The 16,336-nt window shown below is 40.9% G+C and overlaps 1 protein-coding gene across 3 annotated transcripts in view; it reads right to left on the reverse strand.

Annotated features, from left to right (window-relative positions):
- Positions 1 to 16,336, reverse strand: part of ICE2 (interactor of little elongation complex ELL subunit 2) — a 565,283-nt gene that overhangs the window by 524,353 nt on the left and 24,594 nt on the right. For all 3 annotated transcript variants that reach the window (XM_069223465.1, XM_069223467.1, XM_069223466.1), the window contains exon 3: positions 5,297 to 5,558. In XM_069223465.1, coding sequence (XP_069079566.1) covers positions 5,297 to 5,558 — 262 coding nt within the window. The remainder of the gene's footprint in view (positions 1 to 5,296; positions 5,559 to 16,336) is intronic.

Here is a 16,336-nt window from a genome sequence, read left to right on the forward strand (position 1 = left end):
TGGGAGGAAGGAAGGCACCTGATCACTCTGCTTTTTTATTGACGAAAAGAAGAGTGGCGCTTGGGGGGGATGAGTGAGAGGATACTGCAATTCACCTCATGGTTATGAGATGTCTGTGAATAGGGAGCGGTGAAGGAGGCCGATATGAGCCTAACCCTCACTGATGCAAAAGCTGAGGGGGCTTGATCCAAAGTGAGGAAGGAAGGCACCTGATCACTCTGCTCTTTTATTGACGAAGGGAAGAGTGGCGATTGGGGGGATGAGTGAGAGGATACTGCAATTCAATTCATGGTTATGAGATGTCTGTAAATAGGGAGTGGTGAAGGAGGTGCATATGAGCCTAACCCGCACTGATGAAAAAGCTGAGGCAGGGTTCATGACATGGAGATAGGTCATCAATAACTTTACTGTTGATGGTCATATTGGCTCCAATGATGGGCCGAACTCCCCAACAGTAGATTCCTTTGATGGCCTCCACCAGCTTACACCGTATATGTGGGTGTTGTGTGTGGTTTTTGGATGTAAGTGTGCTGGGGAGTTAGCTTGGATTCATCATTTTGACATGTTATGTAAATTCTCCTTCTTATGCCTCTTAAGACTCAAACTACTGTACTCACTCACTGGAAATTATTGAATCAGGAAATCAGGACACTGTACCTTTCTTGAAATGTACTTTTGTCATTCCTGATCCTACTGCTGTGTTCTTTAGTTGTGTCATACAAAAATCAATACAAAAAAGTTTTTTTTGTTTTTTTTTTTAAAAAGCTTCATGGATTGGCTGAGATTTATCACAGAAAAAAGATGCCTGATATTCCCCTGTACCTCTCGATCAAAGTATCAGATCAATAACCATTTGATTTCTTCTTATGGTGCCTTTCAGGCTCTTCATGCTAAAGTTCCCTCTTGTCATGTCAGGAGCTATTACACTCCTGCATCATTCTGGTGGGTGCTCTGTGCACATCTGCCCCTGGAGAATCAGGAAAGCTTTAGTCTCCTTGTTCCTACTGGCCTTAGTGTGCATACTGTATTTTGGGAATGATTCCTACCTACCAAATGGGAAACAAAATCTGAAGTGAAAATTAGATACAAATTGACTGAAAAGAAGAAGCGTACAATGCAACTTTGGATTTGATAGATCTGGCATTGAAAAAGCAGAGATCACAGATGTAAAAGGTGCCTTACGAAGCTGCAATATCATTTCTAGGTGAAGTCTAATTGGTTTCATTCAAGCAATGCATGTAATGCATGTAGACGTACAACTGCGAACAGCCCTTCTGTCTTCCAAGAAGAATAACCATTAGAGATGTCACAATACATGTTACAAAGATATTAAACATGACTGAAAGAGTTTGCATGCCTGATATTGGTGAACTTGGAAGCTCTGTATTTTGGGAGCTACTGCAAGGGTTGCCATAACTGTAGCCCAGTCCATTTGTGTTTTGGGGACTCTGATACCATCTGATAGAATTTGACCCATTTGTTGTCTCATCTAGCACACTGCTTAGATATTGTGTCATCAATTTATGAAGCATTATTGGGGCCAGGCACAAACAGAGCATTATTTAAAGTGAGCTACTGAAGCAGGGATATCTGAAGACCTTTCACATTCAGACCCATTTGGCTTTTATCAGATCATACAGACTGGCTTCCAACCTATGTTACCTTACTGTAAGCTATGTGTATTTTTATAGCGCCCTATCACCCATGAGCGAACCCCGTTGCTTTTGCAGGTGTGTGAGGCTAGCCTCGAGGAGACTTATTCGGACAGCCCGGTTTTTAGCTTCTAGTTGCATTCAAGAAGCGTGAAGAAGGCTCTATTGTGGTGTGGGAGGTAGTTTCTCGCTTTAGGTGCGATGTATGAGAAGACTCGACCTCCTGAACCTTCTTTTGTGGGTTGTATGCCAGTGAGAGTTCCGCTGACTGAAATACACGCAGCTGTTCATGTAGGTTGGGTCTGTTATGTGTGCTGCTTCGTTTGTGTCGGTGAGATGCCTGAACTGGACGCACTTTGCTTTGGAAGCAAGTGGAATTCCCTCAGGTGAGATGTGAAGTGAGCATGGCGTGGGAGGTTGAGGACGAGTCTTGCAGAAGTGTTTTGAATGGTCTGCAGTCTTTTGGTGAATTACTTTGTTATTCCTGTCTAAATGGTGTTCCGGTAGTCCAGTCTTTTGGTGATCAGGGCTTGGGTGAAAATCTTTCTCATTGTGTTTGGTAACCATTTGTAGATTTTTCTCACAGCCCTAGGGTATGTAACCAGGCCATGGGGAAGGCGTTGACCTGGGCAGACAAGTCCAGCTTACTTTTGATGATTGTTCGAGATTTCTTGCTTGTGAGTTGGAGTTGGGAGTGGGACCCAGGTCTGTAGCCATACAGCGAGGCATCCTTTCCAAAGATCACCACTTTGGTCCTGTCTGTGGTCAGCTTGAGGCAGTTGGATTGTATCCGGGTGGCCACTTCAGTCATGCAGGTGTTGAATCTTGTGCAGGGTGTTTTGTCTGAGAGGGATCGTATCAGTTGTGTGTCATCTGCATAGGTGAATATGTTGATGTTCTATGCTCATATGACGTCTGCTCATGGAGTCATAAAGATGTCAAAGAGGGTGAGGCTGAGTAATAAGCTTTGGCAATCTTTAAGTAGGTCCTGGTAAAGCGGGTGAGGGGAGTATTACGGGGAGTGGGTGGGGATGGCAGGGTCAAAGGAAGCGGCAGAGCAGGAAAGAGCCGAAGGTGCGAGGAGCAGGTAAAGCAGTAGCAGGTGGGAAAGGGGACCGAGACAGAAGGCACACAAAAAACGCAAGTGGCAGCACACACACAGAGGAAACAGTGACAAAACAACCAGGCACAAAAGAGAAAGACTGGCAAGACAAAACGCACAAAGCAGTGACAAACAGGTACAATAGAGAAACAACACCAAGTACAAAAGGCACAAAACAGAGGAAAAACAAAACATATGTACAACAGTGGCAAGACAAGGGGAAGAAGAAGAGAGAAATGTGGTAAAATAAAAACACAAAAGAGAAAACAGTGGCAAACAATGTCACAAAATAACAGTGGTGCAACAAAGAGAAAGAGCAGTGTGAAAAGAGAAAGCAAGCAAGATGGAGAAAAGTGAAGTGAGGTGGGAACCTCGATGTGCTATAGCTGGGTCTGCAAGGGCCTTGACTAGACGGAAGACTGGTTGGAAGAAAGTCCTGGGGGCGGATTGCTGGGGATACCACCTGCTTAACCTACTCCTGAACTTCAGCTGAGATAGACTGGAGGCCACTGGCAGCATTCATACAATGCAGAAATATAAAGATCTTCTCTGGAGAAATCCACTGATGCTTGCGGTGTGGTACACTTTTCTAACCTGATCTCTCTGACACAAAGATGCAATCGGGATTGAGAAGTGGTCTTGTCTCAATTTTCCAGTGCAGGTACAGGAAACATCTTTTTATTTCTAGTCCTCATAATGTAAATATGAGGATCCTAAATCCAAGGTGTGTACACACAAAGAGAACAAGTTGCCTTTGATTATATTTTATAAGGCAATATTAATTGCTGATTTCTAATAGACCATATTGACTGATTCTAATCAGTAGCATCTTGTGGGAATGTCTCAGCAGGGACTCAAGCCACTGCTTTCGATCTGTATAAGATGCGGATTACACACACCACTTGAGTCCTCACATTAAATCATGTTACATCTGTTTCAACAACAACAGCATTTCCTTTCATTAAAATTGAAATTCTCGGAATGAATATGACTCTTCCCATTCCAGGAAAGCCTTGTGTCAGATGTGTTTGCTGGATCATAGATGTCTGCATAATTTGCCATTTAAGGTATACATATGTTCACATGGTTAAAACCCCGATGCACTGCATCATATTGTGAATGTCGTCCTTTTTCAGTAAACACTTCAAATACAAAATTGTCTTACTGTTCTATTAATCATGCGTATCATTCAGTTTTACTCCAAGTTGATTCAGCTTCTTCTCCAATAAACATGTTCTTTTCCAAATGCCCTTTCCCTCCACTCAGGGATAATTCAATCAAACAACACCTACGAGGAAGGAGAATTGCGAATCCATCCAGTTTGTAAACTATTTGAGTAAGCTACCAGAACTGGGTTTAGACTTCTCCAGGTTAGCAGGTCAACAACACAGAAAAAGACGTGGCCTAAGAGAAGTAGAACAGTTACAATGCCGCGTCTTAATGAAGCTAACTGGAAAATTAGGAGGTCATTACCACTGCTTACATTTTTTGTCACAGCCCTTACTCTTTTAGGATGAATTAAGTTGAAGTGCAGACACTGAGAGGGCGACTCTCAACTGCAAAATAGATCTGCATTTAAATTCCAAGTAAATTACACCTTTTCTGTGTCCAACATTTCTTCCCCCTAAAAAGTATTTCTGATCTTTCTCCGCCTCTATACTGTACAGGAGGTTAAACATATGTGACGGAAGCTGAATGATTGCCACACAAGGGTCATATTCTGGAACCTTTCTCAGATTCAGACCAAGACGTTTCCCTTCCTTTTGTGGAGCGGCCTTCAATCCCTGCCAGGAACTCTTCCCGGTTCATATTATAATCAACTTTAATGGCTGGGTGAATCAGCAGCTTAACGTGGCAGCAACATTCCTTCTTCCTTCACCAGTAGAGTCAAGTGTCATAAAAAAGGTCTCAGACTGCCACACAGACTTTGCTCGCTCTAAGTACATTGAGACTTTAGTGAGCATCCAGGGTAGAGAAAGCCTGCCCATCAGCTTTTTAAGAATAATCCTGAAAAGAACAAACACAGAAACAATCCTGTTCTAAACTAAACCAGGAAACCTCTTAAAGTTCCAATAAGGCTTAAATTGTCAGGAAGACTAGAATTCTGTAGAACTGCAGTTTACATTTATGAGACGTTTTCAAATACAACGTGTCAGACACATCAATTGCACGGGTTGCATGTTTTAAAAAATCCATTTGCCAAATTCTCCAAGTTTATGCAGAATGTCTGAAGGAAAGGAGTACATTTTAATCTTCTAAAGTGCCTTTCTGACTCTCTGTGGTGTTATGTTGTTTTGCTCTTTCTTCTGTCCAATCTGTGCAGCTTTCGGGGATCCGACACTTATTTAAGGATTATCAATACAATTTCGAAACACAATAATATTCCAAAACGAGGTACTCATTTCCATTTTATTTGTATGAGCCTTCACACCCACTTGGTAAAGAAAAGTGAATCTTACCACTACCTGAACCCCTGCACAGATTACAAAACGTTCAAATATTCTGTGGAAAGTATACAAGAATTCAAATAAATTAGGTGTACCTGGTACTCAAGGTATTCTAGCTTTTGTGGTCCCCTTGGACTGGCCTTATAAATTCGACTGGAGTACTTTGCCATCAAATGAACATAGGTCTTCTGCTGTGCTGCAGTTAAACAGGAAAATACAGGATATGGAGTGATGGGTTCTGGGAGAGGAACAATGGTCAATGTCGGCTGCAATATCTCATTAACCTCTTCAGATGATGCGGTTGTACGAGGCACAGAAACCTGATCATCCTTTCTTGAGGCTTTTTCACTTGACGGACTGAAAGGAAAATGCAATAACTATTATGTAACCTACAAAACGTTCAGTCTTGACTAGGAAAAATTAATTGATAATATCACAAAACGAGCTTTGTTATACATCAAATTCTATAAAATGCAAATTAATCATAAAACAAATACAACTCATAGTATTTAAAATTTCCTCAAAATATTTTGTTGTTTCCTTGGTCCGATAAATGCCTGTCATTAAGAATACATTATCTTGCCTCAACTGAATATATTTAATAGATCTCTTCATCATCTGTTTATGGGAACCACAACATCCCTATATGCAAATACCAGAGGCACAAAATCATCCCACATGGTCAAGATGAAGTTACATACCCGTTGCCTATTTTTGATTCTCTCTTTACACTCGGAGTTCCCAAAATGATGCATTTGCTCTTACACAAACGTAATTCACTAAACGCCAGGTATTATTTTTAACTTTTAAAATGCAAGACTTCTGAACACCAGTTACTTTGTTTTAGTGTAATTCTTACAGTTTTTGAACAAGGCTGCTCCAAAAAATATGCACGTTAATCTAATGCCTCATGCGGGGCTATTTTCTATTTCTCACATTGCAAATTCGGCCCTTACAAAATGTCTGTCAACAGACATGTGCTAATTCCTTTACGGTAATTATTAGCTATTAGTGTAGTCTTAATGTTGTCTTTATTACCAATTACAGGATAACAACTGAGCTTTAATAGTGAATTTTAAAGGCTACGTAGTATGTTCAGCACATAACAGCATAGCCAAGTGAAAGTGTGTTTCAAAAACAACAGCATGAAACCCGACGATCGGCTGCAATAAGACACATGAGACGCGTATCAAAGGACAGCTTGCCCTGCATCTTAATGTTCTTATGTCAGCTAGAGAAATAATAACACGTATGTGTGCCACATCTGAAGCAGTCTCATGTAGCTGGGCGTAGCTCATTCAGTCATGTGTTTGTTTAATTTTACTTTCTATGCAGTAATCCTGGGTTTATAATTAACGAGTTAGAAATACTGTAATACAAAAATTATGCCTGAATAGTTTTGACATCTTGGACAGCTTGGGACCACTAGTAATCAACAGTGTGCGTTTCAACCATTCTGCCATACAACTGGTAGGATGGACGTATTTATTACTACCAATGGCGAAGCTAGGGGATCTACTCTGGTTTCACCAGAAGTACCAAGTCTAGACGACTCAGAATTCACATTTTCTCAGATAAGAAAGCCAGAGATGGATGATACATACATCCCATGGTTTCAACAGGCTAAGTGCGTAATATATGTTTATACTCAAGGATTCAGTGGGAACTCGAATATGTAAAAGTCTGACGATCAACGAGTCTGTCAAACTGTAATGACAAAAGCTCAATTTGAAAGTCAGAAGCCGAGCTTTAACCCAAAGTCCCAGGAGGCCCATTTCAGACTGGCCAACTCCCTACAGCGGGATTCAGCACTAAGTAAATGAATAAAAAGGTATATTAGGGTCTTTGCAGCCAATCTTATGAAGTGAGTTATCCAAGACTTCGTTACATCTAAACTAAGAACAGTAACTTAGCAGAACATGGAAACATGACCAAAGTATAAAATGCCACAAACAAGACACAGACCATTGGATACGACACCCAATGCGGCATCTGAGAAGCAGTAGACTAATATTCAAGCTGCCATCTGAGAACAGGGAGGCCATAGCCCTAACTTCAGATTTTCAATTTGAGCAAAAACGTGTAAACTAGGAAATGCACAGTATGTCCCTCAAGCATCGGTTCCTTTATCTGTCAAAACTGTAATTGTTTGTTAACGGGCTAAATAGTAGTAATAGGCACTACACAAGACAAGCCTTAGCAAATAAAGTACGTCTTGCATTTTTTAGGAGAAAAAAGCTTGGTAGAAATTGGGTCACTTTGTGTGTGGTGCTCCCAGCTGCCCTACAGCGAAAATCCCGTAATGATATAATATCATTGGCTACAACAATGCGGGAAATGTAGCCTGAAAGGAATATGTCTTCAAAAGGAGTCAGAAGATGTCATTTGTGTTCTAAAGGCATATACAGCAAAGAACTGCATTGTAAATACCTTTGACAAAGGTCTAGGATTTTCACAGCATCTTTAAGAAAGGGCACATGTTCATGTCATTGTTTTTTTATTAAAAAAATCATAAATCCAACAGCATATTATTATGCCAGCAAAGTAAAACAAATGGATAATTGATTAAAGGTGATCAATTATTAGCACTGATGTTTTGTATCATGTTGAGAAATCCAAACAACAAGCTTCAATATACTGCATTTAAAATGTAATCCTGTCACCAAAGAAATTACATCAAACAACACACAGTACTCTCAAACAGAAGTTACACATCATTGCACTTACATTAACCAAAAGGGCTACTTGACCCCACCGTCTAAACTTAATAGGATCACAAATAGTACAATGTGACCATCCTCATATGCCATGGCAGCAGTATGGCATTCCAGTTGCTCAACTTCCAGGCTGCATCTTGGAAGCGCACAAAAACAACAACTTTTTGTTTTTATTTTGTAAATTAGACAAGGAGGACAAATTCCCTGCAGCACAAATCCTTGGGCTTTAAGTTTATAATTTATCAGTATGCCTTTGTTGAAGAGGATTTGCCAGACACATCCTTCTTCATCAAAGAACGACCCCCTGGAACTACCTACCTAAATCACTTCACACTTTTAAAGGACCACCTCAAATTCTTTTCACTAAGGTATTCTAATAATACCATCTTCCCAGTGACTACCTACTTTGACTTGTGCATTTTAGATTCTCGTTGTTTTGGTCTTAGTTTATTCAGATAAATATTATCTATTTTTGTAAACTGGTGTGGAGTACTTTTTGTGGTGTTTTCAATGTGTTACTGTGTGAGTTATTGCACAAATACTTACACATTGTATTCTAATTTAAGCCTGCCTGCTTTTTGCCAAGTTATTGGAGGGTGAACACAGGATAATTTAGGTTGTGTTGTCACTTACCCTGACTATAATTGTGCTCCCTACTTGAACAGGGTGCATGCCTCTGCCAACTAGAGACCCAATTTCTAACAATAATGCTCCTGAAATATATGTAAATACATGCAGATGGAGGAAACCAAGACTGGTGATTGACTACATCCATAATAAAGTGAACACCAAAAAAAAAGCAACTTGGAAATAATCTTTTGCTGCTCTGCTGTCTGACTTTATTACCATTGCTCTGCACCATAATTATGTAAAAAGGCTCTTATTTAAACAGATTAATAATGGGGAATCAGGGTAAAATCACTATGGGCAACATTGAAATAAGACAGGAAGCCAACTTTGAAATAAAGTAAAAAAGCACTGCAAGATGCATGCCCAGGTACTGGTGCATATATGCACTCACAAGGAACTCACAAGATGTTGGCCTAGAAAATGAACTCCTAGCAAACCTTTGTGATTTCTATTTACGCGTGAGCAAATATAGCTGTGAGAAAATAGTCTATTAGTTGGTGGTGTCCACCACAAGTAATAAGTCACTATCTTGTTAGGTCCAATAAAAATTTTCAGTTGCTTAGATCTTAGCTGAACCTATGGTAGTTGTCGCACAAAGCAAGCAGGCTTAACTTAGAAAAAAGTTAAAAGCTTCACAATATATTAAAGATTCCATTCTAGTTTATAAAATAAACAAAGGAATTATAAGCAAAATGATATCAAAAATAAAAATCAAGCAACGGGCTCCAAAGATATGAATTTCTAAAGATTTAAGTGAAGATAGTGTCAAAAAGTGTAAAGTGCCAAGGGTTGTTGATGGTCATGGCAGGCAAGGACCTAGGAGTGGTTTGACACAGACTGCAATAGAGCACAGGTCGGAAACACCAAGTGGATTGGCCCAACTAAGCCTGGAGGTAGGGAAGTTTGGAAAGGTTTCTAAGTCCCATCTGAAAAGGGACTTTACTGTTTTTTCTGAAGAAAAGGTTTTCTCCTTGCGGAACAAACCTGAAATTCTGACACTGTGGAACTGCCAGTCAGAATTTGTCATGGTTGGTCACCCTTAAAAAAAAGAAAAAAGAAAAGAAATTGGTCTTTATTGATTTTTCTGATCCATTATCTGTATCTCTGTTACATGACATTCATGTGTCTTCGAAACGTCAATGTTTTAGGATGTGGTAACATCACTTAGATGTGTAAAAAGTGTGGTATAGTATTACTCTCAGTCTCAAAAGAAAAACAATCTTTTAGGGTAAAACAGTCACTTTCTCCACATAGAAATTTATAAACACACCAAAGCTGGTAAACTTATCTACCCCTCTCCCCCTTCTCAGGCCACTAGTCACTCAACTCCAGTAATAGCTGATCCACCCTCACAAGCCAATATGACTCCATAATGGGAGCTTCTAGAACAGTATTATTCAAGCAAGAGGGAATGTCTTGTGCCCTATGTTGTAGGGAGAGGCGCTATTTTTTTAAAAGGACTCTCACCCACATATTTCTATATGGCATGCTTCATCATCAAGTCTTCACCTGGTATTGATGATTATACCAGGTTAGCTCAACCCCATGTTTGGGGGGAATTCTTTTGAGTTGTGTGAGATTAGGACAGGGGAAAAATAGGATTAAAAATGCCTTTATGTACCCTAAATGCTCTGACGCTATTTATTCAAGTAAACATCTTGTCTGAGTAAAAACAAAATTGGATGTGACGAAAAAGAATGGTTACAAAGTCCCTTAATTAGTCAACATGTTTCAGCTCTTTTTTGCTATGCCAATATGGTCAGGCAGCTTTCCTCAGGGTTTACCATGTCCCAAACAATTCAAGCAACTCTATATCCATACCATGCACTTACTCAATCTTAAGCACAATACCCAATTTTCAGCTGGCCCGGGTTTTCCCGGTATTTGTATATCTGAAGAACAGTAGACCATCACATAGGTACTATTTTCTCAGAAAATGTGGTATTTAAAAAAAATAAAAACATATTAAAGCCATGGCAAAACACATTGGAGCAAACAAATAGAAAACACGTCAGCAAGAACACAAATTTTACACAAGTGTAATATTGTTACAGCTCCTTAAAACAGATCATCACAACACTGGCCAAAATATGTGTACTTATTTATGTATGGTTAGTTTATGTATGGTTAGTCTGTCATCTTACGTAGTGTCTGACAGGTATACAGCAAATGGAGTAATGCGTGGGGTGAAAAAAATTGTTCACCATCAAGGATAGGGTGAAATGAACAAGCTAACTAGGAGGTGATGTAGTGGAAATAAATTATACATTCAAAATATCTGGTGGAGGTGGGGTGCGGGGTGGGGCAGGGTAACAGGTCGAGTTCATAATGAGGGCGAGAGGTCAACCAGGGTTGGGCGGTCTGGTTCTTGCACAAGTATTGCCCATATTAGGTTGGTCTTCCTCAGAGAGGTTGTCATCCGAGAGAGGTATTAATAGCTCCATATCATCTATAGAGGAACAATCAAGTCCCATGTCTGCAAGTGGTCAGGATTCTGCAGCCATTTCTGTGCCTCAGTTTTCAATGTTGCATCTACACATGTAGCCCACCCATGGAGAGTGGGGCCCCTGGGGATTTCTAAAACATAGTTATCTAGTGTTGTGCAAGGACCGGAGTTAAGTTTGCCAATCTCAAGGTAATCATACTGCTTTAGTTTTAGAGAACAGGCCCAGAAAGCAGGCTGCTAGGGATCCAACAACATTAGGCCCCGTAGTAGAGTTAATGAAGCTCGCCACCATTTCCCAATAGGGGGCAAGGGCCATGCATCCCCTAACCCTATGATGATAAAAGTGCACTCCCACTTCTTAACAAAAGGGGCACGCCACCTGTATCCCTAGGAACACACAGTTGATGAGCTTGACTGTAAGGTACGCCCCGTGGGGATAAAAGACATGGATTAGTCAAACCAGCAATTTCAAGACTTGAGGTGTATGCCGCAGTATTTTGTGCCAGTTCACTTCTGTGAGTGCTTGGCACATATCTTTGGCCCACTGGTCTCGCAGATCAGTCAGTGCACTCTAGGTCTAACAGGGCTCTATAGATGGGTTTGCCCAGTGTTGGAGTAAATATTTTCCAAGCCTTAGTGATCCACTAGTTCCCATGACTCCCTTCCCCTCACATTCATCACACGCCTGCCTCTACTGTTTCATACAGGGAGTGCAGAATTATTAGGCAAGTTGTATTTTTGAGGATTAATTTTATTATTGAACAACAACCATGTTCTCAATGAACCCAAAAAACTCATTAATATCAAAGCTGAATATTTTTGGAAGTAGTTTTTAGTTTGTTTTTAGTTTTAGCTATGTTAGGGGGATATCTGTGTGTGCAGGTGACTATTACTGTGCATAATTATTAGGCAACTTAACAAAAAAAAATATATACCCATTTCAATTATTTATTATTACCAGTGAAACCAATATAACATCTCAACATTCACAAATATACATTTCTGACATTCAAAAACAAAACAAAAACAAATCAGTGACCAATATAGCCACATTTCTTTGCAAGGACACTCAAAAGCCTGCCATCCATGGATTCTCTCAGTGTTTTGATCTGTTCACCATCAACATTGCGTGCAGCAGCAACCACAGCCTCCCAGACACTGTTCAGAGAGGTGTACTGTTTTCCCTCCTTGTAAATCTCACATTTGATGATGGACCACAGGTTCTCAATGGGGTTCAGATCAGGTGAACAAGGAGGCCATGTCATTAGATTTCCTTCTTTTATACCCTTTCTTGCCAGCCACGCTGTGGAGTACTTGGACGCGTGTGATGGAGCATTGTCCTGCATGAAAATCATGTTTTTCTTGAAGGATGCAGACTTCTTCCTGTACCACTGCTTGAAGAAGGTGTCTTCCAGGAACTGGCAGTAGGACTGGGAGTTGAGCTTGACTCCATCCTCAACCCGAAAAGGCCCCACAAGCTCATCTTTGATGATACCAGCCCAAACCAGTACTCCACCTCCACCTTGCTGGCGTCTGAGTCGGACTGGAGCTCTCTGCCCTTTACCAATCCAGCCATGGGCCCATCCATCTGGCCCATCAAGACTCACTCTCATTTCATCAGTCCATAAAACCTTAGAAAAATCAGTCTTGAGATATTTCTTGGCCCAGTCTTGACGTTTCAGCTTGTGTGTCTTGTTCAGTGGTGGTCGTTTTTCAGCCTTTCTTACCTTGGCCATGTCTCTGAGTATTGCACACCTTGTGCTTTTGGGCACTCCAGTGATGTTGCAGCTCTGAAATATGGCCAAACTGGTGGCAAGTGGCATCGTGGCAGCTGCACGCTTGACTTTTCTCAGTTCATGGGCAGTTATTTTGCGCCTTGGTTTTTCCACACGCTTCTTGCGACCCTGTTGACTATTTTGAATGAAACGCTTGATTGTTCGATGATCACGCTTCAGAAGCTTTGCAATTTTAAGAGTGCTGCATCCCTCTGCAAGATATCTCACTATTTTTGACTTTTCTGAGCCTGTCAAGTCCTTCTTTTGACTCATTTTGCCAAAGGAAAGGAAGTTGCCTAATAATTATGCACACCTGATATAGGGTGTTGATGTCATTAGACCACACCCCTTCTCATCACAGAGATGCACATCACCTAATATGCTTAATTGGTAGTAGGCTTTCGAGCCTATACAGCTTGGAGTAAGACAACATGCATAAAGAGGATGATGTGGTCAAAATACTCATTTGCCTAATAATTCTGCACTCCCTGTATATTAGGAAGTGGTGAGCAGGTAGGGTATATTTGTTGACAAAATGTGCAAATTTTTGCTGTTCCCATCGACGTACCAGCTTCTAGGTACTATCATACCCCTATTCTCCCAATCCATTAACCCAGTCCAATTTCGTTGATGTGGCAGTTGCAATAGTGGTGATAGCGGGAGGTACTTCGCATAGGGGACCCTTGCCTGCATTTGGTGTAATGCCATAATCCATACAAACCGCAGAGTATCCAACAGGAGTCCACAGTAGTCATTACTCCTGCAAGCTTTTGGGCTAATCAGTATGGTCAATAAGTGGTGCAAATTTGGATACAGAGTACCCCTCATTGGCATACCTCCCCATATACACTGTCTTCAATAAGCTGCCTATAACAGCTGCACAGCCACATAAGAGACTTCTAGGTCTGGGACTGCCAGACGTGTTGCAACCGAGCATTTCAAGAAATCAATGGTACTTGAGACAATGTCCAATACCAGTGTGTTACATGTGATAAACTGTGTCACACATGCGAAAAGGACAGAATAGAACAGTATTATCAATGTGCTTCAATCACAGATGCTGAAGGTCCAATTTTGCCTCCATTGCTAAGACAATTTCGTCTCAGGTGTCAGTGGGTTGCCATTTAATGCTTCTCCTGTGCAGGGCCTTTAGAGTGGATATATTGGCTTGTGTCTATTTCACAATATATTGCAGCCACTTCCAAAGATCAGGAGTCTTTCTTACTTTCCAGCTCTTTGAGAAATGTATCTTTGCTCAGCAGTGCCAGGTCAATACATATACATGTTTGTCTCATCGGCTTAGGTCTGGGGATTTGAGCAAGCAAGTACTATAACAGTTCTACTTGAATGCTTAGGCCATTGGCCTTGTTGCAATCTCCACTATCTCTACCCAGTACAAATGAATGTGACTGCACTCTTCAAAAATGCAATTAAATCGAGTCACTCTCTGTTGGCACTTAGGGCATGAGACATCAGCTTAATAATACATTTTAGCTATTCTATATTGGGATAAATATGTTTGGTGTATATAGTTGATCTGAGTGAACTTGAACCGGGCATTCCTGAAAACAACCTGTACATATTCCAATATCTCATCCCACTGTCGTCACTACCCATTGACATCCCAAGGTACTTCTAGCATCTGTTGTATTTGTCTATGAAGCTAGCAAACGTGAGGTGTGCAAAATGAACACTGCATGAGTAAAATCACCTAATGTGCAAACATTTAATAAAATAACTAAGGTTGGCGGTAAGCTGGACCATCTAGCCATGTTGACCCAGTAGCCTTGAGCAGTGCCAAGTGAGAGATAAATTGTGCAGGTCCCATACCAAATTAATCCCTATCCGAGCCAAATGCCATGTCTGTACCTCTCTCCAACTAATCTCCCACCTTGGCAAAGCCTGCTTCAGACCATATCCTTTTGTTGTGGGGTTCAGGGTACTACGTTTTGCAGCTACCACAGAGGAATCTCAGGAACATAAAATGTGGACCCTCCCAGAATGTGTGTGCATTTTTGCTAACAGTATCTTGAGACCTTAAGTGCCCCTGGGTGTTGTTTTTTGAGTGCTTTACTATCAATGGCTTGCCCTGCATGCTGGACAATAACTCAAGGGTCTCCTGTTGAAGTGGGCTCCCAAACCACCTTACAGACCAAATCGACTGTGATGCCAAGTAATATACCTAGACGTTAGGCATTCTCATTCCCAGAGAGACAGAGAGAAAGCATTGCTTTCTCAATCACTAACCTTTTCCATTTGCCAGCCCAAATGAAATTTGACAGTAGACTATGTGCTCCCTAAACAAAAGCTATTTCTATAATACAGGCATCAATTTCAAGTAGTATAATGATTTTGTCAGCAATCCACATTGATAATGGCAACCCTTTTCATAAGAGACAACAGCAGCCCCCTCCAGAATATAACTGAAGATCGGATAGCTGAAATTGTCCTTTCTTTATTTCCCTGTATCAGTTGTGATATATTCAAGACCCCAGCTATAAAAGTATTGGGTGTCCAGGTGAACAAGGTCCACATATCCTGAGGAGGCAGCCTATGTCAATGGCATGAATGAGAAACAAGCTGCTTTTGCACCCAGGTTATTTGCAGCTCAGAAAATATCGAATTTCGACATACTTTCCATCAACCCACGTAGACTGGAGCCTGATTCATGAAAATAAAGAACATCATCAACTGCGTACAGGGAGATAACATTGGGATCCTTCCCCATTCGTGTGTCCTGTTCTGAAAAATACAAGCCAAAGACTCAATGGTTAAGGCAATTAGTATTGGGCAAAATGGGCTTTCTGTGATGTGTCCCAAAAATACCTCATGTTCTAGAAAACAACCTTCCAGTCCTTACTCTTGCAATGGGGTCTCCGTTGAGTACTCGCAACCAAATTTTATATTTATGGCCTAACCCGATACTGTGTAGGAACTCAAATAGGTAGTGCAATATCAGTGTCAAATGCCTTTATGTCTAGGGAGGCCAATGTAAGTGTTGTCTGAAGCAGAGGGTTCTGACCATCATATAAAAGTGCCTCCTTATATTCATGTGTGTATGGCTTCCAGGAATCAACCCATTCTGAGAAGGGTAAGCGAAGGAGCAAGTCACTGGGACCAGCTTGTTGGCCAGCAGATTTCCCAGAATCATATAATTTGAATTCAAATGTGATAATGGCATCTAATGGTGCAAATCCAATGGATCTCCCCCTTGTTTGGGCAACACTGCTATTGTTGCAACCCTTAAAGTTTCCAACAGATATGCCTCTCTCTACCTAGTAGTCATATACTTTTAATTATTTAGTGGACAATTGGGTTCTTTATATGACATAAAACTCTATAGGCAATCCATCTGTACCAACGGTTTAGAGGATGTTCCAATGATGACCTCTGTTCCTCATTTAGTCTGTAGAGCGTTATACAGGAGATGAAAAATAGAATGAGTCATAGTACTCTGCAAATACTTATTTTGTTCTAATTGTGTGCACACTACCACTCTCACACTAGTCCCTATAGCACTCAGTTTTATCTCAGCCTCAGTATGTACTAACCATGCCAACATCTGAG

This window comes from Pleurodeles waltl, chromosome 3_1 (genome assembly GCF_031143425.1).
Source record: "Pleurodeles waltl isolate 20211129_DDA chromosome 3_1, aPleWal1.hap1.20221129, whole genome shotgun sequence".
Classification (NCBI taxonomy): Eukaryota; Metazoa; Chordata; class Amphibia; order Caudata; family Salamandridae; genus Pleurodeles; species Pleurodeles waltl.